Raw genomic sequence first — 26,458 nt, forward strand, 5'->3', positions numbered from 1 at the left:
ATATAACCACAATAACAACAAAAAATATTTTTCTTTCTTTTTTTTAGGGTGGTTGGTGTGATAAAATAAGACGTCAGACATTCACAGCTTCATTTGAAGACCTCAATAGAAGTAAAAAAAAAAAAAAAAAAAAGACATCCAGTTCAGCCCTAGATCAGCTAGTGTTATCTGGACATTTTTTAAACCGGATCTTTATTTAAATTTGCCACAACAGAACATTGTGGTGTGTTCAATAGGGTCTTGCTACAGAACTCATCATCCAAAAACACAAAAGTGTGACCAATAATACTTATCATCTTCCTATTATTCTGAAGATAGATTTTACAAAGTAGGTGTTTTTGTCATTTTTATGGTGTGTGTGTTTGTGTGTGTGTGTGTGTGTTTGCATGTGTCTGAAAGTGTTGGGTTGTGTTAAAGTGTATTAGTACAATAGCAGAACCTGTATGAGAACATTGTTTCTGCAGCTCTCAAAGGGCAATGTTCTGGCATACACTATCCTGCTTTCCTGTAATGAGTTCGCAGGTTCGAAAGGTTAGATGAGTCAGAATACAGAAGGTTCTGATCTCAGATCAGCAGAGGTATAATTGGATTAGATTTTAACGAACAGATCCTCAGAGCTCGGCCTCAATCCCAGGTGGTCAAATACTCACGCTTGTTCTCGCCCCTCGACGCACAAGGCATTCTCTTGCATCTGTATGAGACGCACCATGCTTTCAACTTACTCCAATGTAAACCCATCTGCATCAAACTCTACGCTGACTTATTTTAAGTTAAGAAGGATGTTAACTTGTGTAATGTAGTTAAGTTACATCTCATAGGTAATGTGCTTCAGTTATGTAAGTAACTTAAGTTACATTAAAGAATGTGCATATTTTAACCCAAACCGTGACCTTTTTTACGAACCTGACCAAGTAGTTTTCTTGCCTTAACCTAAATGATGCCAAGGAACCCTGACCAGATGTGATATATGATAAACTCACAAATCAGCTGGTGTAAGACACAACAGCCATTTTTGCATGTCTTTCTATGTGTGTGTGTGTGTGTATGTGTGGGTGGGTGGGTGTGTCTAGACAGTCAGCTGATGTACATGGATGAGAGAGCATCCATGCTTGTGTTTCTATGTTTGTCTGTGTCCTCTCTGTTACCCTTCATCTTTAGAGATAGTGTTGTGGCCCTCAAGGCAGTTTTTAAATGTGAACGGAGAGGGGGTTACAAGCATTGTGTTATTCTGTGTGTGTGTCTCTGTTTGTGTGTCCAGTCAATTGACCCCCCCCACACACACGAACCTCTAGCTCCTCCAGCCCCACTCCGGAGGCTGTTTTGCAGAGCCATACTTTTCACCGTGCCGTGACTCGCCGTTGCCATGGCAACAGACTCCTCTTGTCTTTTTTTTTTCTTTTTGCCTCAGCGGCCGAGGAATGAAATGGCATTTCTCCTGGTCTGCTCACAGAATTGAACGCCTGGATACAAGTGATACTATCCATGTATGGAGGGATACATTCACACTTACACACATACATGCACACAGAAACATGGACATCTGCCAAAACCTGCAGAAAGCTATGCAGCAGTGACATGTGTACTCTTCCAACCTCTTCTATAACATCACTGTCAGACAGATAAAACATCATCGCTAGAAGAAGTCAGCAGCTTCTCCACATTCACTTTCAAAATAGCCTCCTCATCCTCATTCCTCATAACCAATTTTCTTTGGTCTAATATTACAAGCATGCCTATTTGATGCTTCAATTTAGTTGGCTGAGGCTAATTAAATAGTTGCACGGCAACAAAGGTGAGGCAACACTCTTTGTGCCCTTTAAGCTCTTGTGCCGTTTGGTTGGAGCGATGCTGTGTGTGAGTAGAGAAACACAACACTTCATCCCTCATGAGGCCATACATGCCTAAAATAAAAAGTTATAGAAATAAGTAAACATTCACCTAAGTAGCCCCTTTTACTGGCCGATCAGTCACTGTCAGCTACTATCCTCATCTGTAAAAATCTGTGCATTTTCACACTGTAAGTGGTTTCTACAGCAATTTTTTTCACCTCATATTTAGATGTTTAGCTGCCAAAATACATAAAACAACATAACATTATAACCATAAATCTATTTGAGCACCTCACAACTGAGTCAAAATAACAGCTGGGAAGATGAGCATAACATCCAAGTGGAAATGAATAGGCCGGGTCCTAGAAAATATAGAAATGATAATTGCTTATTATTTTCACCCGAAAACTGGTCCAGATGAACATGAAGTTGGTCTGAAGTGTCTTTCAAAAAAACTTGAAAAGGCTATTGACAAAAATCCGAAAAGCTCTCAAGGCTATTATGTGTGCACTTCTGAGATGATGCCTAGCTTTAGACAGGCTTCACTATCAGATCATGATGTAATAATAACACCTGTGCAACCTCTGTCAAGCTTTGTGCTGCACGCCAAAACAAATTTGGTGCAGTTTGATGAATTATTGACTTTGGCAAATCTGAGATCACCATGACTGCAAAAATGCAGATACTGTCTGTATGATCAGATCTGAATAATATATAAAAAACAAAAACAAAGGCGAAAGTAAATGTGAAACATGACAGCAGCAAATGCAACTATCTGTAAGAGGAGAAAATAAACTCAAGAAGACACTTCCTCTATCCGTTTCTGTCTCCTTCTGTCTCTGATACCTGCTTTCGCCCAGAAGGTTCCGTCTGCATCACTGACATTTCCCCACTATTGATTTTTCTTTTTTCCTTTTTTCCTTTTCTTCCCTTACTTGAAACAAAACACACAAAAAAAAAATCACTGTTTCAACTCCCCTGCAGTAAAGCTCAAATGCATGGCGTTTGTCTTCTGGCAGGACTCAACTGCACTATGTAAATGTTTCGGAATAGGATGCATCCACCTATTTAAAAAGTAAAACGAAAAAACGATCCAGTGAATTCGTTTGCTGAAGGAGAAACCTAAACAAAGATTGATTTTTAAATGAAAGCGTAAGACTAATACGAACAGTTCCTCAATCATTAAACGCTTCCTCTTTGCTTTCTTTTCAGCTTCAAAAGCTCCCTCTCCACTCTCTGACCTTCCATCATCTCTCACCATGCCTTCCCTCTTCCTCTCATTGACGAGTTTGAAGCTTCATACAGAAATCGGGAGGGTGAGTGCACATCCTGCGTGGACTTTTAGGATTTGACGGCAGGTGAGGAAGAAGGAATCAAAAAGGGAAAGAAAAATGGTTTGTCGATGCCACTCAGTGCTTCTCTCCTCCATCTCCATCATCTCTCTCCTACTGATCCTCTCTCATATCTACAGACTGAATCTTACAGTGATCTCATCAGTTGGAACACATTTTATGATGAAATTCATTTTGAGCCAAAGCAAAAGGTTTGTTATTATAATGTCATAAACCCGTCAGTAATGGTTTTTATTATAAAAATGACTATGAGCAGTGGGATCGATTTTAATCAATATCACTCCAATGAGCAAATGAATCATGATAAATCTTCTGAATGAACCAAAATAAAATCTTAAAGCTATTATAAGTACAGCTAGTGAGCCAATCTCAATGTAATTAAAGCAATGCGAGCAGCTTATTTACTGTTTAACAGAAAGAGGCTGTTAAGGCAGCCATTTATTTGTGAATAATCTGTTTGGTGTTAAATAAACTGCCATACGCTTTTACCACACTGTGAGAACCTTATCGCAAAAACATAATCACTCTGATTAGCTTTGTCGTGCTCGACAGATCAGCTGTCTGAATTTGCCCCTTCCGGTCGTTCCTTAAATGGCTCTTTTCATGCTGGGAAGATGTGCCGCTGCCTCCACAGAGGGGCAACCATTATATCTCTCTTGGAATAAAGAACTGGGGATGATTCAGCAGACTGGTGAGGACTGGTAGAGCGAGGGCTTCTCTGCAGCCTCGTCTGCCTGAGCCAGTGGTGCCACCAAGTGGCCGGGATGGAGAATGTGGTATGGGTGATCCGTCCTACCATCTGCTCCTGCAGCTTTTCTAACACAGTCAGTCAGTAACCCGCCACTCTCACCTCTATCGTTTCCACTGGCATACTGGAGAGGCTTGCTCTTGTCGATGCTATTGAAGCTCTGGCTGCGACGGTTGAGGTTGGACGAGCCCGGGCTCCTGGAGGCCCCGCTGCCTGCAGCAGGTACTCTGGAGGGGCCTGGCAACCTGCAAGAGAGGGGTTCAGACGTTAAGATGACATATTAGGAGTTTGAAGCAGAGCTCTTCTGGAGGGATAAATATGTCTACGTGACAATATTACTCAGCCAGGAACATTTAGAATTGTTATCACGGGGTTTGACTTATTTCTGCCTTGAGAGAAGCTTTGCCTCAGACAAGGTTTGGAATTAGTAATTGCACATTTTTTGTGTTCAAAACGCAAACCTATGCTTTAAATTTCAACCCTGGATTGTGAGAGACGTTGCTGGGAGCGGAAACAAGTCTCATCCGGAACTCAATGAGACAGACAAAAGACCACAAGTTAGAGCTGTGCTGTATAGACTCCATACATTGCGGCGAGTGAGGCGAAGAAAGTTTTCGACTCAATACAAGTTAAAAAAGGTCCTTCCGACGTGTCATCATGAATGCTGACCCTGGGCTCGGCCTGCGTCAGTGTGTAAAATGAAGAGAGATCAAGAGAGTGCTGAAAGACATTGTGTGTTTCCTCTTGGGCTGAAAAAGAAAGGAGGAGTGAACTTGGTAAAGCAAAGTGACAGAATATAGAAAGACAGCAAGAGACGTGTGAAGGCCCTTTATTCCTCCTCCATGTGTAGTCACTATTAGTTGCTGTACCTCTACTGACACTGAAACAAAGACACAAAAAACTACAAAGGAGGTCTGTGTTTTCAGTCAGTCTCTCCACCCTCTAACATACATAAACAAACAAAAAAACAACACACACACACACACACACACACACACACACACACACACACACACACACACACACACACACACACACACACACACACACACACACACACACACACACACACACACACACATCTCTCTCTCGACAGAATCAAAGCCTGCCAGTGTCAAATGTTGATTTGTCACGCCGCAGCTGGAGGGTTTTCTCGATACCCGGGAGGGCGCTAAAAGAATTATCTCATCAAAAACCTGTTGATATTGAACAATAACTTTACACGCATTGTGTTATGCCAGATGCTTTCAGCCATTTGTCAGTAAATTGTTCCAAAAACAGATCTGGCATCTGGCTAACAAGATTTACGCCAATGTTGGATTTATTATCATTGTGGTTTGATGTGATTTTCATGAACTGATTTCAAAGGCTGCTTTTTACATCACAGTTAAGTGTGGTCCATACCATATATATTTCATATATATATATATTCATCTTTTTAGATTGCTTGTTTGCGTGTCGTGACTTTACTGTGGGCTAAATTCCATCCTATCAAAATACGTCTGACAAGAGAAAGAAATACGAGATACAGTCACAAAATCTCCCAGCTGAAAATGTGGGAGTAAAGGACGGTAATAGTGAAAAAAACGGGTATTGAGGGATGACCTTGCTTGCATCAGAGGGCCGTGGGTGTTTCCATTCATAGTCTTGTCTTTGTAACTTTTAAGAGGGAAAGAAATAAGAAAAGAAAACCTTGAATAGATTCTAACAACTTGGTGTCTTTCTGCCTCCCTGTATGAAGGCTGTCATGATGTCCTCTAACAAAGATAATCAATTCGCTACGGCGAGTATGTCACTTGCGTCTGTATCGCAGATGGAGCCGAGATGTCGGAGGGGAAATTCTTTTTAAAGGGTGGAATCCTGAAGTGGTCGAAAAAAAAAAACGACCACGGCAGGGGGAAAAAGAAAAACATATTTCATATGTTCCATTTTGCCTTTAAAGCTTTTATATAATAAAACTAAAACAAGATAGAAATTGATATGTAGCATTGATTTAAAACCTGACTATTGAGTAATATCTCCCTACACTGCCTGAAGTGCTGCTTTATTCCTTTGGCAAATAGATGGAGCTATGATGAAAGTCATCTGGAAGTTTCTGCTTTTTTTCTACACACTATTTTTCAAACAAACCACAGGAGCCGGGTGGGTCAACTTTATTTTGTACCAAATCAATAGTGGGCTAACTCTTAATATTGTGTGTCCTTAAAACACTTAAGATGTAGATCAGTAACGCAGCAGAATTAAGAAAAGCTAATGATCTGTCTTTTGGCCTCTGGCGCATCATTGGACCAGAATCTATTTCATACCAAAACGAGTCCAAATAAAGGATGAGAACTGGCGATCCAAAAACAAATAGATGTAGTCTGTGACACATACTGCTGCCTGCTCACTAACTCTCTCTTTGGAACGTGTTAGATGGAGCATGTTTTTGCACAATCCACATCTAAGTTTACAGATACTTTCTTACTTAAGTGTATTTAGTTTGCTTTTTTTTTAATTTGGTAAACTGTTATATAATTTGATACATGGAGTAGCACTGTTTTCACATACTACACACCTCTGGATAAAAAGCATTTAATGCTAATGCTAATTAGAGGCTTTTCAGACTTACCATCCCCTGCATTTTCTGATGCAATGAGAACACAGATGAGGAAAATATTCTAGTTTACTTTGGGTGTCTCCCCTAAAAAATAAACAGAGCGCGGCTCTTTAGGCAAGCTGAACTGCGTGCAGTCAGAGCAAAACTGCCTAATAAGTCAGTCCATGTGCTGAACAATGCAAATGTTGTTTTATACAGGCAGTTGTGCAAAAATAAAATGTGCTCAAGTGCAAAAAAAAAAAATGACATCGAGAAGCAGCAAATGTGCCGACATTCAGTTCCTCTGACTCCTCTGATCAGACTGTGACAAAACCAGCAGACTTGACTCTGTTAAGAGATGCTGATCCAGGTCTGAGAGCAGAGACTTGCAATGAGCTGCAGAGGTGGTCCAACAGGTGGACTAGTACAGTAGCAGCCCCATAATAAATAGCGTAGAAAGGACAGGGTGGGAAAAGAGACTTTGAATTTTGATGTTCAAAATAAATATCTCACAACAAAGCAGAACTAAAAGCTTCTACATGACCCTGAACGCAGACACGTACACGCACATGCACGGATAACAGTAGCTAGGGGGCTTTAGCTCCCACAGGTACAATCAACAAGGGAAGACATAGTAGAGAGTGAGACACCAAAACAATTAAGAGATGAAAAAACGAAAAGAACTAAGGAGACACATGAAAAAGAACAAAGGAGAGAGTTGAGAGAATGGGAGTGAGAGGGAAATGGATGCAGATATGGAGAGAATCAGAGAAGAAATGGTGTAGCTGCAAGAGAAAATGAGAGGTAAACAGAGGGGAAATGAGGGTGAGATTGAGACAATTCAGATGGAAATCAGAGGGAAGTCCCTTTTATCATAAGATTCTTTCATCTTCCAAAATACATGTTTGATAATGCATCACAGCAAACTGGAGCTGGAGAATGGAAAATGGTAAATTCTGGACAATGATTCTGTTTTGGTGACAGACTCTGGTGAGCGTTTTCCAACCTATGGGCATTTTCCCTGCCTGGTGTTTATATATGTCTTTTTATGTCTGTGGACAGATTTTGTCATTGGTATAGCAACGCAACTGTGCAAGATACTACTTTACAGGAGTGTAGTTCAGATCCAAATTAAGGCAGAGTTCGAAGATATGTGTGTGTGTGTGTGTGTGTGTGTGTGTGTGTGTGTGTGTGTGTGTGTGTGTGTGTGTGTGTGTGTGTGTGAATAAACTCTGTATGTAATGAAAATCAATAAGCAGACTCATGTGACTGCAGACTTGATGTCTACTCTGTTGGATTACACAACTTAAGTGTCAAAGAGTGCGCTGATTGAGTTTGTACAAAAATGAATGGAAATCAATGGCTGATAAGTTGTAGTTAAGGAGCTAAAGCTTGCAAACAGCTATATTCTTTTAAAGGCATGATGTTGCCCAACAGTGCACAGTTTTCCTCATAAAACAGGACCACAGAGCGGTTGATAAGAGAGAAAGAAATGAGTACCAACAAGAGGAAGCAACCCGATACTGAAGAAGTTCTATAGTGGCACCCAATAATAACCAGTTACTCATTATTGGAAATCCAAGCATAAAACCGACCATACACAAAAAATCAGTGGTCGTGTTCTGCCCTGTTAAGAACAATGGAAGTTCTCTACTGTATATGAGTACAGTTGTTGCTGTTGTAAAGTGGGTGGTTCCTTTAGCTCTGGCTAACGAGCAGAATGTTTTAAAAGTTAAAAAAAAAATACTCCAGCACCTTGAGGGGAACGCTCTTCGCAGCATTCAGTACAGCATAGACTTGAATTGTGCTAAAACGTCCTTGCTTCAGGGATAGGAGAGGAGATAGTTCACTGTGTTTAAAAATTACTTCTCAAATGGCAAGAAAGCAATTAAAAGTGATAATCACGCTTATCGGATGGCAACCGGGCAAATGGTTGCAATATCACCATTGTGTTGTGTGTGTTTATTAATTTTTGTGCGGGAACTAAAAGCTATTTCTGCAGAGCAGCAGCATTGAGGGTTGTTGTCAGTGATGTGAGAGGGGCCGATTACCTCCCATCGGGCTGGAGCTGCTGGCTACAGCATTTTTGTCATTGCTCAGTGGCGGATGGAGAGGAATTATTTGCCATCACGCCGTTTCCCTCTGCCCCTGAGCTGGAACAAATGCTTCGGGCATCAGACAACTGGACTCTGGGGTGTGTACGTACAGTATGTGTGGGTCTCACATGTGTGAGGGCCTCAATGCTTATATGTTAACGAAAAGATTGTAAGGCCAGTGGCCCTGTGTGTGTGTTTGATAGGTGTACCAGCTCACACGTGACACAGAGGAGAGTCACTGAAGCCTGTGGTTCCCTGACTGCTGGCTGCAGCCTAGAGCCTGGCAACACAAAGAGTGTCATTATAATGTCTGGTGGCTTATTTAGCAGCAGCTTCTTCTGCCAAGATGTGTAAAAGGGGTATTCTCAAAGGACACAGCACACGGAACAGGACTTCTCAAGTAGTAAAAGCGCAGGACTGAGGACAGATTTGGTGCAAGTAACTACTTGAGTGAAAACTTTGCTGTAATCCTGGATTTTCTTTTTTTTTGTGTGATTCTAGCAACCTGTGCAAAAGACTCACTTATGTGTTTGTGCACCGAGCTCCCCAGCGGCCACTGGTCATTCAGATATTGTGGACATGACTGTGACGTGTGAAGGTGAATGTTTTTTTTGTAAAGTTGGTGTGAGTCATTTCAAATGAGATATTGTCATAAATTCTCACTTGCGTTATAATCAGACAGACTGGTTTAGAGGGAAATGCTGTACAAGCACCTGTATAATAACACGTTTGCCGAGTTGGCCGCATTTTAATTATACCAAATCACCTGTGAAAAGGTAACAGGGAGTGTTATAATGAATATTTAGCACATTAAGTGAGATCATCTTTTCACTCCGAGGCACTGTTAGAAGCTGCCTTGAGGCACGTCTACGCCCTGCTGAAAGTATGCTTTAGCAAAACACTGAAACCCTACCAGCTGCTCTGTAGCTGACCCTGACCTTTGACCTCCCTGAGGTGGTAACACAATATCACAAAAGCATGGAATCTTTAGATGGAAACATCACAAGGGTCATGAAGAAAGCCCTTGAAAAACACAGACAACAAAGAATCCATAAAATAAAGGAGGTACATGAAGTGTACCATATTTACCTTGTGTTTTTCTTCTGAGGGGACCCTATTCCACTGTGGCCCGGAGGACTTGCATATCGCGCTGTGAGACTGAAGAGAGAGCAGATGACAGAGGGACCGTTAACATGGTTAGAAGAGGAATGAAACCAGCGTCTTGTTGGAATTTTCTTAATCCATGCCTTCATGTAATAATGTGCGTGAGAGGGGTCATTCAGATAGAAGCAGAGGAAATAACTGGGGAGAGAAAGGAAGAGGCACATACCACGTGCTGTACTGTAGCACATTAATTTTTTTTGCACATGATGGCTCACATATGTTTATAACCACGCGCGTATGACTAAGCCAACAACATCTCCCAAGCCATTTATAAAACAGTTCGAGAGGCTTTCACAATCGAGAATTTCACGGTGGCATCGTTTGAAGAAAAACCCCAAGAATCCCAACACACGAGGCATAGGCGAAAGGGAAATGCCCACAGCACCAGTCACAGTTTATAACCCAACACTCACCGTTAGTCATTCTAAGAGACGGGAATGAAGGCGGGCTGCCCCTCCGTTCCAATTTAACAGGAAGTAGTTAAGCTACTTGTGGAGTGCTTTATGTACAAAGACGTGCCTTTAATCATCATGCCTACACCTTGTAAACAATGTAAAGTCGAAGGCCAGGTGGTGAGGCTGCTGTTTATTCCTGTGAGTAAATGTTCTGAGTGTAACGTCCTGTGGGAACTGTGTGACTTACAAACCATGTGAGTGTTTCTCACTTGTTTTCATAAACTGAGTGAACAGAGCCTCTATTCAGAAGCCCCTCTATCACTCATATCTTCTTTTTTCTTTTTTTTTTTTACAAGCTTAAATGCCTCGAGAACATATTGTTTGTGGCTGGCTTTATTAAAAAGCAAGCGATCTTACTCCCCACTCTAAGCAATAGTATAATTGTAACTTCTGCCAAAGAGGAAGGAAAGGTTCTCCATGGACATTTGGGCTAACTGCACATCAGCTAGCATAATGTTAGCAAGAACACACTTCTTCTATTATTTCACTTTTTTAAACAAACTGCATTTTTACAAGCAAATTATGAAAATGAACACTCACAGACATAGAATAAAAGACCAGGGTTGAAATTGAAAACAAAATATTATGTTGTTGGCAGTGTTGTGGCAGGCAGGCTTTGATAATGGGCACCAACATTATTAGCTAAAACAGACTCAGTTATTTACAGGAGTATGAACCATTTTACATCAAAAATAATGACAATGACTATAGGAAAATGGTTGCTGACAAAGACTGTGGTAGCGGTTGTTGTAAACTCACCAGGAAATTTCACAGTTAGGTCACAGTAACTCGACAAAGGATACAATTTAAATTAAAGGACAAACAATATGCTGACTGTACTTGCCAGCTAGCATGAAATTGATTTCTTCATAACTGTTAAATATTACAAATAAATCAGTTCATAGAGAATAACAGACTTGTATTCATACCTTCCACAGGCTGACCAAAGAAAGAAACTTGAGTTTTTCAATTAGTCCCTTTTGCGGAGGGAGTCACAGAGCCGTAGAAGTTCAACAACTATGATGCTGTCTTCAAACTTTCCTCTCTCTCCAATGAGCTGTACGCTTCAGCCGGAGGACAGAGGACGCAACAAACACCAGCAGCCTGTTTAGACGTCTGTCTCTTCTGACAACGAGGAACAACTTGTCCTCTGTTTTGTGATTGTGGGCCGCTGGTTTGGCGTTGGTGAGTGAAAGTGGACAGAGACAATAAACTACCTATACTGGGTGGCTGAGTGACGCACTGCAGACATCTTATTTTCTGCTCTGTCTGCTTTTGGCATGCAGTTCTCAACTTTGCATGAAACTGAATATGAATAAATGCCAACAGACTTTTACATTTTAGCACTTCGCGTATTCGGCTGGCACTGTGACCAAAAGTACATATAAAAACGAGTTCAGCAGAGAAACCATTACCGGAGAACCAACAGTACAAGTGAGTCATAATATTGCTCTGAGTAGAAAATGATCACAGAGACAAGAAATTTGAAAAAAACATGAATCATATATCATAAGAATTGCACGCCCCAGATATACCATCAGTCACTGGTATTATAAGGCATAGGGTTCAGCCCAAATACTAGCCATAACTTTTATAAAAATCTGTTGATGATGAATATATTGGCAGCCTCCACTGCAGGTACAACAAAAGGACTAGGGGTGATTTGCAGTCAATATCTTGAATCTTTTTCATCGTTCTGTGGAAAAAAATCAGCCGTTACAGAGCCAGCGACAGTGTGATATTCAATGATTTGTCCAGAGAGGTCGAGCTGTGAATGACAATGATCGTTTAAGGTGCTGAGCAAAATTTGAATACGCCGTCTAAATCTCTTAAAAGTGTGTCTTTGGGTTCCTATTCTCTCTGACACACATTCACATTTCTCGTCTGCCTCTGCTGTAGATGCATACCCTCTCCCACTCGCAGTCTCTGTCGAGTCACTGTACATTGCCGATTGACCTTGCAGGCTTTCATGACGCGGCGTTATGCTAACGAGCTCCGGAGCAGACAGCAGAACAGAGGGGAAACAAGTTCAGGTTAGTTTCCCATTATAGCGGCTAGCACCGCCGCGTCACGTCATTAATTAACTATATGATACATGACACGTTGGTTAATGGTGTCTGTCGACTAAATATGTTCTTCTTCTTCTTCTTCGTTTTCCAAAGCTCCCCCACGGCCCGCACCACATTTCATCTCCCAGTGGTATGTTTTGTGCTCTATTAAATACCCTAAATGGCATTTAGCACACAGACAGGGCCTGCTTAGACAGATATTAATGGAGCCTGTCACACTCCAAAACGACTTTTCAGCATTTCGTTGGAAAAAAGGGGTCGAGCTTAAATTTGTGCATCACGTTCCTCTCTAATCAAAGCTTTTGTGCTTTAACATTCTTTTTGTATCTTCTCTTTTTTTTAAGGGTGAAAAAGGCAGCAGAATTTTGAGTGAAGGTAATGTAAGTGAAGCTAACGTAGAGGCAGCCCACAGTTGTATATGACAGTAAAAAAATAAATAAATCAGGGGTACTGTGGTTCATTTTTCCACCACAAGGCCCATCCTGACCCCCATACCCCCCACCTCCTGCATTATGAAGTGCACTGAAACATGAAGGCAATGGTATAGAGTCCCGAGTCCGAAGTGCTCATCCAACCCACAGAATTTAAGATATTTCCAATGTGGAAAAAGAGACACCAGAACACATGAGGGGCAGGATTTAGGACTGGGGAAAAAGGATGGGGTGGAGGTGAAGGGGAGAATACGGGGGTTACAGTCTGTCATGTTTGATCCAATACAACATACATCAACGGGGCCTCCATTTAATAGTCCACGACACTGCGGCGCACATGCAGGCCATATTGGACGCCTTCGCTGTCCTATTAAATGTGAGCTATATCAGTTTCAGCCTGATTATAGCCGCAGCTCTGAGGGCAGACGCAAACTGGTGGGTTTGAGATCCAAAATGGCGTGCACTCAGGCATTAAAGGCCAACGTGATGACAGCAGGTAATGAGATGTCATCTGACCTTCGTGTCCAAGAAGGGGGAGGTCTGTCCATCTTAGCCCCTTCAAAGCTTGATCTGCATTCTTAAATTAGCTATTTCTAATAGTAGGCATGTTGCACTTAGCATCCACAGGCAGCTGCTGTGAAAATTGCTCTTCATGCATTAACAGTATGCTGCGTCTCGCCAGCATTAAATGGAGTACCCAGAAGAATCCACAGTAGTTGAAGCTCTTAACTCTCAAACAATAATATCATGAAATCCAATCTAAATCTTTTAGAATATAGGTGTGTGTAGAGGTCTCTCTATCGTTTGATTTAAATCACTCTTGTAACTGTATAATGCTCAAATAAACCGTTTCACAGGGGAATACAGAAGATAAAGACGCTATAACTTCCAATTCACAAGAACTTTCAGTGCTAGGTTATGCTAGAAAATAACTACTTTATATGATGTGTCGTCCAACCATTTTGGAAAGCAAAAGTGTTCCGAAATGTAGATGGACAAATGGATGGATGCATGGATGGGTGGACGGATTGATGGATGGATGGAAGAATGGATGAAAGGGGTTTCCGAAGCTCTTGGACCACTCAACGAGTACTTATGATGAAGTATATTGCAGACTTATTTAAGACTGTCAAAACTTTGTTTCCAGTCATTCCTCTGCTATCAAATCTCAGACAAAGACATTAAATGTTCTGAAATAAACTACCAAAAATAAATAACTTGTCATTGCCTTTAAAACGACCCATGATTAGGTTTTATTACCTGGCACCCTTATCCAAACAAAGTCATACTTTATCAGTGCTTTTAAAAACGGTGATCAAAATAATTCATATTCACATTTTTCTGATCTGCCTCCCCTAGGTTAAATAAACATTGACTGTAAACAGGACATAGGATGAATACAGCAATGACTTTGTCATCGAAGTGAACTGGTTTGTACGCCAAAGACCAACCCAACCTATGAGGTTCTGGTGCTATAACAGCGGTACACCAGTATTTACTTGTTTAATTAACATAGGTCATTTTAGTATTTTTCAGATTCTAACATTTTTTCAGGATGCAGTAGAAAGTGTTGCAATACAAACACATATCTTAAATTTATCAACAGATAGTTACCAAACTAAACCTAAAGAGAGTTTCAACACGCACACAAACGCGGTACAAAATACCTATAAAAGACTTAAACTAAGACCTTGACAGTATCCCATGACAATGATCAAGAAAGTGTTCATATCCATATCAATGCATTAATAACCTATGACAAAAAAGCTTGATACAAATAAAAACAGGACAAGTGGAACCAAACCATTTACCAGTTCATGATGCCTCTGGCACTAATCCATCCTCCTCAAATCACCGTCTGTTTTCCATTAAGATCCAAGATCCACACACACACACACGCTAGAACAATACCTAGGAGACAAGTCGGGCTTGGCCAGGCTGTTGGCTCTCCCGTAGGGCAAACGGCTCTTCCTGTCGCGTGACACGGCGGTCGGCAGGCGTGAGGAGCGCCGCACCGGGGGGTCAACTTGTTCGCCCCGGGACATGGCGAGTTAAAGAGGGAGGGTTTTTGCTGCGCCCTGCCAGGCCCGGTCCCTTTCCTTCTAGAGCACCGACAACCTCCCGTGGCTCCGGGCTGTCGCGATCTGTCCAATGGGGAGTTCCCCTCGGACAGACACACACATAGTCACGCGCACACGCACACACACACACACACACACACACACACACACACACACACACACACACACACACACACACACACATAGTCCCATACATCCCTTGCCCCAGAGACACCAGTCAGGCCAGCAGGTGCTGTCTATAGAAAGCTCCCCCACATCCCATCTAGATGTGCAGTAGGCCAAATGTGTGTGTGTGTGTGTGTGTGTGTGTGTGTGTGTGTGTGTGTGTGTGTGTGTGTGTGTGTGTGTGTGAGTGCGTGTCTCCGCCAGTGTCAATCTGTGAGGCAGATAATTTGATAATTTAAAAAGCTTAACGTTATGAAATTTGAAAACATCCATTCTCCTGGGCTTATCTGATAGTTTATGAAGTTACTCAGACATGCTTAATCATCAGGCTCGGGTAGGCTCACAGGAATTCATCACCGTGGAAAATTAGAATTAGAAATTTTTTTATGACTACATTTAATTACATTTCAGTGCTTCCAAAAGTGTGTAAAAAGGAAAGGCAGTCTGTACGCCAGCCAGGCATAAAGCCTTCAAACAAAAAGAATGTTACAAATCTTTTAAATGATTCGGAGTTGACACAGCGCAATATGAAAAGTGCAGAGAAAGCATACTTAAACACCAGACATATCATCAGTTTATGCAGTAGTTAGATGCTACTTCAGGGGACTCTTCACATAAACTCAAGTCTACACAGTCTGGGTGAGACCACCAGCATACACTGCTGCAGCAAATATTAACCTCTTATTCTTACTTAAGCTTACTCTTAAATAACTTTAAGGTTGGAATCGACTGTCTGAAAGCATCATATATAAATTCTGTATCAACTTGCTCCTGCTCTTCATTAAAACTATATAATGAGTGGATTATTCAAACCCAAGATCACATGGCTGCATCGTTCCATCATATTGAAATATTCAAGCTGCGTCATTTTATACTGAAATATCTGATCTCCTTCTGCTTTGGAAAGCTCTGTGATCTCCGTTGGAATGCAAAAAAAGACTTCTGTGGGTTTAAATGATGTTTGAAAGCACTGCATGAGTTTGTGATGACTGACTGTACCAGTGAGTCAGTTGCATTTAAGAGGTTAAGTCACCTCAGAAGCTCCTTTTTTTTTTTCAGTTAAGTGCAGCAGTAACACTGCAGTCACCTCAGAAGTTTTTTTTTTATTATTTTTTTTAAAGTGCAGCAGTAACACTGCATTATAAGAGCTTCCCATAACAACTTAAAAGGAATCAGTCGGTTTGTCCTCTGCATATCTTGAGAACCATTCATCCGATCTACTACACACTTGGCGGGTGTATTGACGGAGACTCAAGGGAGTGCAGTGAAAAATTCGGTTCAATTTGGACATGCGACACGTCGAAAAATGTATAAACTTGAATAAACAAGCCATAGTGCAGCGGGGGCAGAGCTTCAGGGTCAAGGGTGTCGTCCACAGCGGGCCTTAAAAGGCTGTGGTTCATTGACTCCACTTTTGCTTCTGGATGCTGGGTGTACTAAAGTTACAACGGCGATGATCGGTTCTCGAGTATTAATACCTAGAGCCAAGCAATCGGTTCCAAATGGGCACACGCCCCAAGCAGGCACTCGCTAGTTATTAAACTACAAGAGGATGTTGTTTGGACATTGTTTTCCTGCACTCTGCTAGCAACAACATGGGATACAACACTGACGTTTCACTCTCACACTCGTCATCCTTCTTATTCTGCCTCAACCAAACATCCACTCTTGGACCGCCAGAGTCCATTCTGATTCACACTTGAATCGAAAATTCCTCCATACCTCCGGTAATTTCTTTACACGATATGTGTGACTATATACAAGCAACATATTTGTTATCCTTCCCCTGATTTCTCAACTTTTCAAATTCACTCTCCACACCTTTATTCACAGAGAGATGCTGAATGGCGGGAACGTCCCCAAAAGCTCACAGATTAATGGCTCACTTTAACGCTGACAGACAAGGGCTGATCCTCTGACCTCCGCTGTGGCCTCTGACGTTCAGACGTGATTAACTTATCAGCTCCGGGGAGTGAGACATTACTGGGGCTGCAAGGGCATGAGGGGTCCGTTAGAAAATGAACTGAACCAGTTCACAGAGACAGACTTTTCCTCCATGGATTTATATGTTCTCCCATTCATGTTGGTCCTTAAATAGTATCTCTTTACCAACTTTATGACGGTGAACTTAACATAACAGTATGTGTGTGTGTGTGTGTGTGTGTGTGATTGGCTTGGCATGCTTTTTCTGGCTGGGCTGATGCGGCAGTGTGCTTCAAACTTCACTGTTTGCTGTGTACAGTATGTGTGCCAGAGGGCTCTCCACCTGTTGTGGTGGTGGTGGTGGTGGTGTATGGCGGGAGTGTGGGAATGGGAGGCAGCTGTGCCCCTAATAACCCCCCATACACACACACACACACGTTACATCGACCCCATCGCTACCACTTCTTAACTCGTCCAACCAGAGTGGGGTTAAAGCGATTGACGATATCATCTTACCCACATGCCCCTCTCTCCTCAAGCGCTGGGACTAACTGCACACACACCAACACACACACACACACACACACACACACACACACACACACACACACACACACACACACACACACACACACACACACACACACACACACACACACACACACACACACACACACACACACACACACACACACACACACACACACACACAGCACTGCCAAACAAAGCCACCGTGCAGCAACTCGATCCGGTCAGGGGGAATGCTGCTCATGTGTGGCATGTCAGGCCTTCCTTCAGATGCTCTTCTGGGCCCTGTTCTGTCTATTTACATCACATGAGGTCAGGCCTATTTTGCTTGAACTGCATTTTACTACTTAGCTGCCTGTTTGACGCTTGACGGTACCTCTACTACCAAACTCAACATCCCTTTTAAAGAGTGCGCCGCAGAGTGAGCTCAGCTCTCCCGCGACATTTTCAAAAAATTGTTGCAGAAGAACCAGTGACAAAAGTTGGGTTTACATCCAAATGTATTCCAAATTTTAAATGAAAATCGAGAAAATCATCAAAAGAATATGCGAATTGATCGCTTGTTTCCATCCACTACCCTATGCAACTATTCGGAGTTGTTTTCATGGAGATAAGCAGTAGGTGATGCCAATTCTCTATGCTCAAAACCCTTTTACTATTGCAGAAGAAGAACGCGCAAAAAGATGGCGTAATTAAAAGGGTTCATTCTGCAAGTGCAATTGGTTGTAAAACCTTTTTCAGATTCAGATTACTTAATTGTCCATTAGATTTGCATAGAATGGAATTTGTCTAACGCACTGGCATATAAGACAACACAACAATGCAAGACATATTCACACAATATTACACTGCAATTATGCATCTTAAAGTCTAAACTTAAAGTTTCCATTCTGGAATTGAAATTTCCCCGGTGGAAATTGAAAACTGCGCATAAATTAGGCGGATGGAAATGTTCCACGTATTCTTCTTCATTATCAAAACCTGGCACCTTGGCTATCCATAATGCGACCACTGGTGGATTCCGTCAACTTCAGACATAGCCAGGCTAGCCGTTTCCCCCTGCTTACAATCTTTAAGCTATGCTAGGCTAACAGGCTGTGGCTCCTTTATTTAAGGGACAGATATGATAGCTATGTAAATCTTCTAATTAACTCTCAACCAGAGAGTGAATTAGAAAATATCCCATTCATTCTGAGGCTAGGACTGCATTCTAAATCTAATATTAATCTGTCTGTTAGCCAGCCTGAGTCGTCAGTGTCAAACCTTCCATATGGAGCTGATGCAGCAGAATCACTAATGAGAAACATTTTCCATTAAAGCTGTTATTCATTTCACACTGAGAGACGATCATATCCAACAAATTCCTGTTTACAAAACCTCTTACTACACCCAATTAAGCATCCAAAAGCAATAAATCAGTCGACCTCTTTGCCAGCAGAGATCCTAAAAAGTAATTGGTCTGCTAATTCAAACCAGTGACATTAGCTTGCGACCTTCTGGGCTACGTCTGATCCAGATATTAGACCCAAACCGACACCAAACTACTGGAATGCAATCGTCTGGAGCGCAGCGTACCTGGACTGCATCTCCTGCGTCTTGAGGCTGCCGGCGGACGGCGCGGTGCTGCTGGTCTGCTGGCTGAGCTCCACCAGGGACTGGTAGTACTGCTGCTGCTGCTGCTGCTGCTGCTTGTAGCGTGACAGGATGAAGAAGAGGCCCAGGATGCTCTTCAGGTTGCCATTTCTGATCTCTGCGGGGACGAGAAAGGGAGGGAAATTTCAGGGTTATGGGGTGGTTCTTATGGTGCTGCTCCATAATGTACAGGGGTATACATCTTTACCCTCTGTAAAACAAATGCATTTCTTGGTATATAGCCATTTTTGCACGTTAAAGTAGTGCAGGACTTTGTTTTTTATCAGTCTGGAACCAAAGCAGTGTCCCGTGACGCTGAAAATGAATATTTTCCAAACCATTTATTGTATCTTTCAAACACTGTAAAGTGAACATATGTTTAGAGAAAAGCCACTTGGGGATAGAGCTCAAGTGCAGCTGTTGTGCAGCAAGCATAAGAGTTTTTTAAGAGTAATTATACACCGGCTTTAACGGGATGATTTGATGTACTGTATATAATATGCAGAGTTATAGCATTTAATTATTTACAGCACGAGGTAACACTTACTGTCTCTAGGAACAGTTTAGGCCACAGATGACGAGGAGAACCAGTTGTCATAGATTCTGGTCTAAAGCGTTTGCTAACACACAGCTGGTTCATTTAGGAGTGAAGCTCAGCATGGGAACTGCTGCACTGGTGTTTAACTGGCTGACTGTCTGGTGTGAGGGCACGTCTGAGGCCAAACGGCCAAAAATATATATGACGGGAACTTAAAATTACACTTCTGCTTTGCCACGAAATGAGGAACTGATAGTGTTTCACAGGTGAAGCGGGGGACCACGGCAGCAGAAGTGTGTTTTGATAAACATGATATGATATAAATGGATGAAATAAAAATGAAAATTTATACCAGCTGCGTTGGTGTTCACTACAATAATGACAACTGAAATGCCAGCAGCTAGAAAACAGTAGCACGGATAAGGACGAACAAACAGATGAAACACAATCACGCAAAATACATGAATATAAAACTACTAAATCAACTTGAATATAAGAGACAGATTAAATTCCTTATTTTTGATCCCCAAGAAAGTGCAGCCCTGCAGATAAAGTTGCCTTTTTAAATATGCTGAACTGGCAACAAACAGCGGGAAAAAAAGCCCCTAATCGATGGGCAACTCTGTCTGAGGTGTTCATCTTATCCTCAACAGCTCCTGAGTCAAAACTCACACACAAGTAGCCGCGGTGGGATCCGGCAGGCGCAGAGGCGGAAGAATTGATCACTGTGGCTAACGCACCCATTTGTGAAATGGACTTTTCGGATCAAAACCCTCAGTGAGAGCTGGCACACGAAGGGATAGCGCCGGCTGACGCAGGGCTTTTTCACTCCATTTTTCAATTTGGCGCGGCTCAGACGTTCTCCCCGGCCATCCGTGGCTACAGTGTGCCGTTTGGAGGCTGAGAAAGTTGGAGACGATTAATCTCTCTGGGCTGTTTTTTTTTCATTTTCTAGCTTCCAAGAGGCGGCAATTTATACCGGGCCTTGGAGAATCTGATCAGAAGCGTTTTGTTGTGCTTCAGGGAGAGAGTATGTTGCAGATTCAGCCGCTGTGGACTGAAACTTATGGAAACTGGTAAAAAGAAACAGAAATGATAACGATGAGGAAGGGAGGAACAATGCTGCTTCATCTGACCCAAAAGAGAAGTTTCCCTGGAAGGTCAGGGTCAGAACAGAACAGCACATTTGAGCATTTTTATGTCCAACTCAAACTTTAGCAAAGTGTAGGCTTGTGGCACGGTTACATTACAGACCGGGTAACTCTCCTGGGTTCCTCAGAGCTCCAAAATCACTGCTTTACACTAGTCTGTTTGACCAATTGTTCAGCACTATGTACCACAAAAGCACAGCATCAACTTATTAGGTTGTGTCAGCTGATCTTTAAGCCCCAGTTTGGCGTCGCTTTGTCAAATTTAGTTATTTATGAAGACATATCATGAAAAAAATTGTGCATGTACACTTCCTGTGTCACAAGCAGGTTCATTAGAATATATGGCCCTCCCATTTGAGTATCTCCACCCAAGGCTTGAGAGCTACCTCTGCAAAAGTGCGGCATTTATTTTTTGTAAGCCAATCAGAGCAGAGGCTTTATTGGTGAGTGGGATTAAAGCCACAGGCGCTAAAACGGAGCGAATCAGAAGGATGTAAAAAACGGGTATATTCAGACAGACAGTATGATAAAAATGAATTTTATTATTATTTGGAGAGGCTAGTTATTTCATTAGTCACAGAGGACTTTGTAGGAGGAGGAAGAGAGGTTCTAGCACGGTCAGGTAATAGAAAGAAGATGACAAATACCATGTGAGCATTTATGACTATATATTTAGTCTTTGCCCTCTTTAATCAGCCTTTCTTGGGTTTAATCCCCAGACAATACACATCCTAACAGGGCCCCTATTTACAACTCCACAGCCGGTCGTGTCTTTGCTTCCTCTGCTGGCCTTGGCTTTCTCTGTGTAAACTTGCTTTTAATTCATTTGTTTGGATTCCATTTAATTCCCAATTAGACCTTCAAACAACTATCCCTCCAGTATTATATTTTGAGCTAATTACACAGCTAGTTTCTTTTTCTTTTTTTGTAGCTAGAAAGTAACAGTGATTCATTGGGCTTTTCTGGTCAGACACCAAGTGTGCACCCCCTGCTGACCCCAGCATAGTGACCCTAATGAAATCAGACCTGCTTAAAAAAAGAAATGCACCCACTGAGATAAAGCAGGAGGGACTTTATTGTGGTGAGCAGGTCATTCTGTGGGTTGCCCCACAGGGCGGGAGGCTGTTCTGCTATGGCAGAGATCCTGCAGTGGAATGGGGCTTTAATGACCCGCTGTGAGGACCCCTCACTGTAACCCATTATCAGCTGCAGGAAATGTGTGTTTTGGAGCTTTACACCTGCTTTTTAATGCTGGTAATGGCAGACTGAACTTCCTGTGGATAATTATCACATTTCAAGTAGTAAAACGCGCGGGGGGAGATTTTTGGTGTTAAGGGGTCAAATTGGAGTTTATCTTTCTTTTAAAATTGAAACTAAGCTTTTAAAGAGTCTAGAGCCACAATAGTGGCCTTGCTGTACTTGTGCAGTACGTGCTTTGGTTTCACAATGACAACTTCTCAGTAGTGATACGTTCTTTTCTTGCATTTCAAGAAAAAAACCTTGCCTTGTTTTCATTATGGGCTGTAACCTCCCTCAGCGGAAACGTCTGAGGGACGCTCTTCAACATGATGGGTTTTTCCGGAACTTTGGTTTACAGCCTCCCAACTGAAAGGGATGCAAGGCGACTTCTAGAGAGGTTATTACAAGAAGTAGGCTCTCTGAGAAAAAAATAAAAAAATCCACTTTGAGTTTTAAACCCACGCCTTGTAAAAAGATAATAAAGGCCACATATGCCAGCCAACAGAATCCGGAAAGCAAACATGTCTTACAGGGTATAGAGGCTGAGGCTGACATAGGCAGTGAGCGACGTATAGAAAGACATGTGATGGACACAGTAACCCAATAGCCCATATATCTAATACCAGGCCCAGCGAGTCACCTTGCTGCTTTTAGTGCTGCAGGATTTAGAGCTGTCGGTCAGTGTGTGCCAGCCTCTCGGGCTATTTCTGCTGCTGGAGAGGTCAAGGACACGCTCACCTCTTTAATGGTTTAAAGGGGAGCAGAAACAACATGGGGTCTGCAGGTCCTAAATAACAGCTGGAGACATTGAGACATGCTTGTACCTAGAGAAACCCAAGTCAGAAGGAAGTTCTCAGATCACTACTTCTTTTTTTTATAAAGAATTGATCTTTACACTGTAAACTGTACAAAACATATGTGCCTCTTGGAATCAAGATTTGCCACTAAGTTTACCTTTAACTCAGAGTTGTCAGGTGTCAAAGTTGTTTGTTTTCACATTTTGACCTTGTTCAGTGAAAACCATGAATCTCCATTTTTGGTGATTTCGAATTTAATAAAAAAACTGAGAGGTTAAGTGAAAGTAATCCTGCTTCCCAGCTATATAACCTAATTAAAACCCAATTGGATAATCTGAAAAACAAAGTGATGTGGATAGGTATTCAGTGGAGTGATGTCCCAGGACTGACATGTGGTCATTTGAATGGGTCCCAAATAAAATGTGTTGGACAAACTGTAGTGTTGAACTCTGGTTTAATGTTATATGGTAATGGACATATTCATGTATGTTGAAAATTAATTTAAAATTGATGTAAAAAAAAATCTGAAATTATGTGAAACTTTTTTATGACAAACGTGAAACTTGACTAAGACAGTAGAAAGCTAGAAAGCTGAAAGTTAAAATGGCACAAATATGTCACTACAAGGGCATTTTATCTTGATTGCCCACCACACTTTACACCCGTATCCTGCACTGGGAACGAGAGCAGCAGAAGAAAACGATTTGTAAAAGGTTTTTATACTTGCAAAAGGACTAGAACATGCTGGGTTTTAGCAAGTGCAATCCACAATTACATATTATGTTGTTGGTATGAGTTCGGTTGTGGCTGTAGAGTGATATGGTTGAGCGACAGAGAGAGATACAGGTGGATGTGTCTGAGCTGATCAGATGTTCGAGTAGTGGCAGAGAAGACATTTGAGGTAAAATTGTTTGTTTATGCACAGTGTCACACACACACATACACACTTTTTGGCCCTCCCACTTTTGATATAAATCTGCCGCTTCTGATTATCAGTGGAAAAAAAAGGGTAGGGATCCTGCTTCCTCGTACCGAGCAAATCCCTGACAAATACATCAAAGTTACAAAGTTGTAAATGGGCTTAGCTCCTAAAAAGTTGACATGTGGAGATACATGGTTTTCACAGCAACTATTTGCTCTCCAGAGAAGGAGGAAGCTAGCTAATGTATGGCATGTCAGGAGTAGCATTACATGGTGTAGGACACATCACACCATGTAATGCTACACGCCACATAAGCTTTTTGAATGCAGTTAAAAAAACTGCTTGCAGTTGGTTTCATTTAGGAGCTTTGAGGGAATCTCGTGTTCCTCCTGCAGAGTCCAAATCAAGTGTAAAACAAATTCATAACAGATCGTTTGGATCTTAACTGTAATTTCAGCCCTGGCCTTGAGAGACAATTTTTAGCTTATCATTCAATTTGGCCAGCAGTCTCTCAGCATGGAGCGCTGCTGCAGCCACATGAGCCGTGTACCGCACGGCCTGATGGTCGGGAGGCCAATCCTCTCTCTGGAGTTTTTTTATCCTCCCACAATCCACTTTGATGCCCTAATGATTGCCTACACTGCCATAGTGAAAGCTGGAGATGGAGAAAACTGTGCAGCCTGTCATGACACCAAGGCGGTAAATTCCATTGCCGTGAAGTTTAATAGTGGGTCTTGGAAATGGGCTTCAACCGGCTTTTTCGAAGATATTCTGTCCTGTGGAGAAATGGAAAGCTACCCGCAGAAGGTCGGTTGGAGCTGGAGCCAAATGAATATTTCCAGGTCTGGAGATACAACAGGGAGATCCTTCTTCTGCTGATCCCGCTGATTCAATTAAGAGTTTAATCAGGCCTTGAATGACACATTGTTTATTCGTCTTACCTTCTGCAGAGAGCCCTTGCACGTTCACTCCTCTGGCGTCCAGGAAACTGAGGCAGGCGTCCACATTCTCGATCTGCGGAGGAAGACGGCAGACAGTCAGCACAAAGAACAGACACAGGCGACAATGTGACCATACTTAGCGTTCAGCCAGCCTAAATGTCTCGGGGCGGAGGGCCTCGAAAAGAACGGGGACCGTCGGCCGTAACCGCCCATAAAGCCAACCATTGTGTGGCTAATACCCGACCCCCCCAACTCGACCCTGGGACCCGGCTGCGTGGCATACTGACCGCAGTGTGTCGCCACCTACACAGACCGGGGGTGCATCCTGCTTTTGCATATTTCAAACACGGCCATATGTATATACAGAGGATATACAGTACAGTCACATTTTCATACACACTGTAGACACACACAGAAAACAATGTACACACATTTTCACATAAACACAGGTCGTGTGGGTCAGCGGGGCCCACTCGAGGGCTTTCACAGCGTAGTCCACATGTCACCTCTCTAGCCTGGTCTCAGTTTCACAAAGTCCCACTGGGGTCACAGTTATTAGGGGGATTTTTTACATTCGTCAACGGTGGCTAGCGGGTGGCCTCATTAGCATGTCGGCCAGCCGCCAACGTCCCCTCAGGAGCTCTTTTATGACGAGGTCAAAGGTCGGAACACTCCGCGTCAGCGCAGTGTGCCAGGGCCACTCAAAGGGCAGGCTGGGGCAACGCAGCCAGACGTCCAGCGGGCAATGATGATTCATGAGCCGTGACTCTGCTCAGCTGTCTCTCTCTCTCTCTCTCTGGTTTAAATGCTCTCTCACTCAGCGTCACCAGCGTCTCTTTGTTAGCCATTTAGCAGCGCCAAGATAATGAGTCATATCTGCACACGGGAAGTTTGGATGCTCGCTGATTCTGCTTTTACTCCTTCCGAGCTAAACTCAGAAACTCAGAGATCACGGGTGATATCAGAATGCAAAGTGCTTTTCACCAAACTACTACCCTGACAAAGCATGTGAAATGACCTGATATCACATCACAGGGCATAGGCTAATGACGTATTTTGTAATTTAGCTTGGAGGACTTGTTGGGCTAATGACAGCAGCATTGCTTACAGGTAAGCTGTGTAGAGATGGACCAAAAATCCAAACCAAAACCAAAATGCCAACGGCAAAACGGCAGTCCACAAACCAATGAGTGACGTCACGTAGACTACGTCCACTTCTTATATAAAGTCTATGATGTTAACCGTGTTCGAAGCATTACAACTGTTTGGAATACTCAGCATCCATATGAATCAATAATTCCATATTTTTGACAACCATCATTTTTATTACCGTTCCACTCTCTGCCTACACACGCTCTCTCCCATCACCAATCTGCACACTGTCCAGCTGCACTAGGGATCAAAACGCTTTGCTCAAGGGCATCCCAAGTAGTTGCTGAAGAAGACCGCTTCCCCTCCCTGTCACTTTTCCCTCCGCAGACTGATGTGTTTACACTGGTTGTATCAACAGGGAGCCCCTGTGGGACAAGAAGCCGACACGGAGCTCCTCCATCTACCCGACACCACGCACGTCCTCCGCCCCCTCACATGTGGGCCGCCGTATCCCCCCCCACACACACACCAGACGCTGACACATGTGTGTGCTTACTTGTTTGATTATCCCACGCAAACTCTCAGAAGTTCGTATGTCGGGTAGACATGTGCCAAGCAGCGTTTTGTGAGGGTTCATTACAGCGCTCTTAATTAGACCGAGCACCGGGACAATGTGGGACGTAGGAGTTTTTCAAAGTGCAACGGCTGCCAAAATGCCCAGCCCGCG

The 26,458-nt window shown here is 42.6% G+C and overlaps 1 protein-coding gene across 3 annotated transcripts in view; it reads right to left on the reverse strand.

The window, feature by feature from the left end:
- The window catches only part of nav3 (neuron navigator 3), a 294,795-nt gene that overhangs the window by 85,524 nt on the left and 182,813 nt on the right, over positions 1 to 26,458 (reverse strand). For all 3 annotated transcript variants that reach the window (XM_054624281.1, XM_054624280.1, XM_054624279.1), the window contains exons 4-7: positions 24,640 to 24,712; positions 18,995 to 19,169; positions 9,693 to 9,761; positions 4,032 to 4,174 (exon numbers count right to left, since the gene is read on the reverse strand). In XM_054624281.1, the coding sequence (XP_054480256.1) occupies positions 4,032 to 4,174; positions 9,693 to 9,761; positions 18,995 to 19,169; positions 24,640 to 24,712 (460 nt within the window). The remainder of the gene's footprint in view (positions 1 to 4,031; positions 4,175 to 9,692; positions 9,762 to 18,994; positions 19,170 to 24,639; positions 24,713 to 26,458) is intronic.

Source organism: Anoplopoma fimbria, chromosome 23 (genome assembly GCF_027596085.1).
Source record: "Anoplopoma fimbria isolate UVic2021 breed Golden Eagle Sablefish chromosome 23, Afim_UVic_2022, whole genome shotgun sequence".
In the NCBI taxonomy this organism is placed as follows: Eukaryota; Metazoa; Chordata; class Actinopteri; order Perciformes; family Anoplopomatidae; genus Anoplopoma; species Anoplopoma fimbria.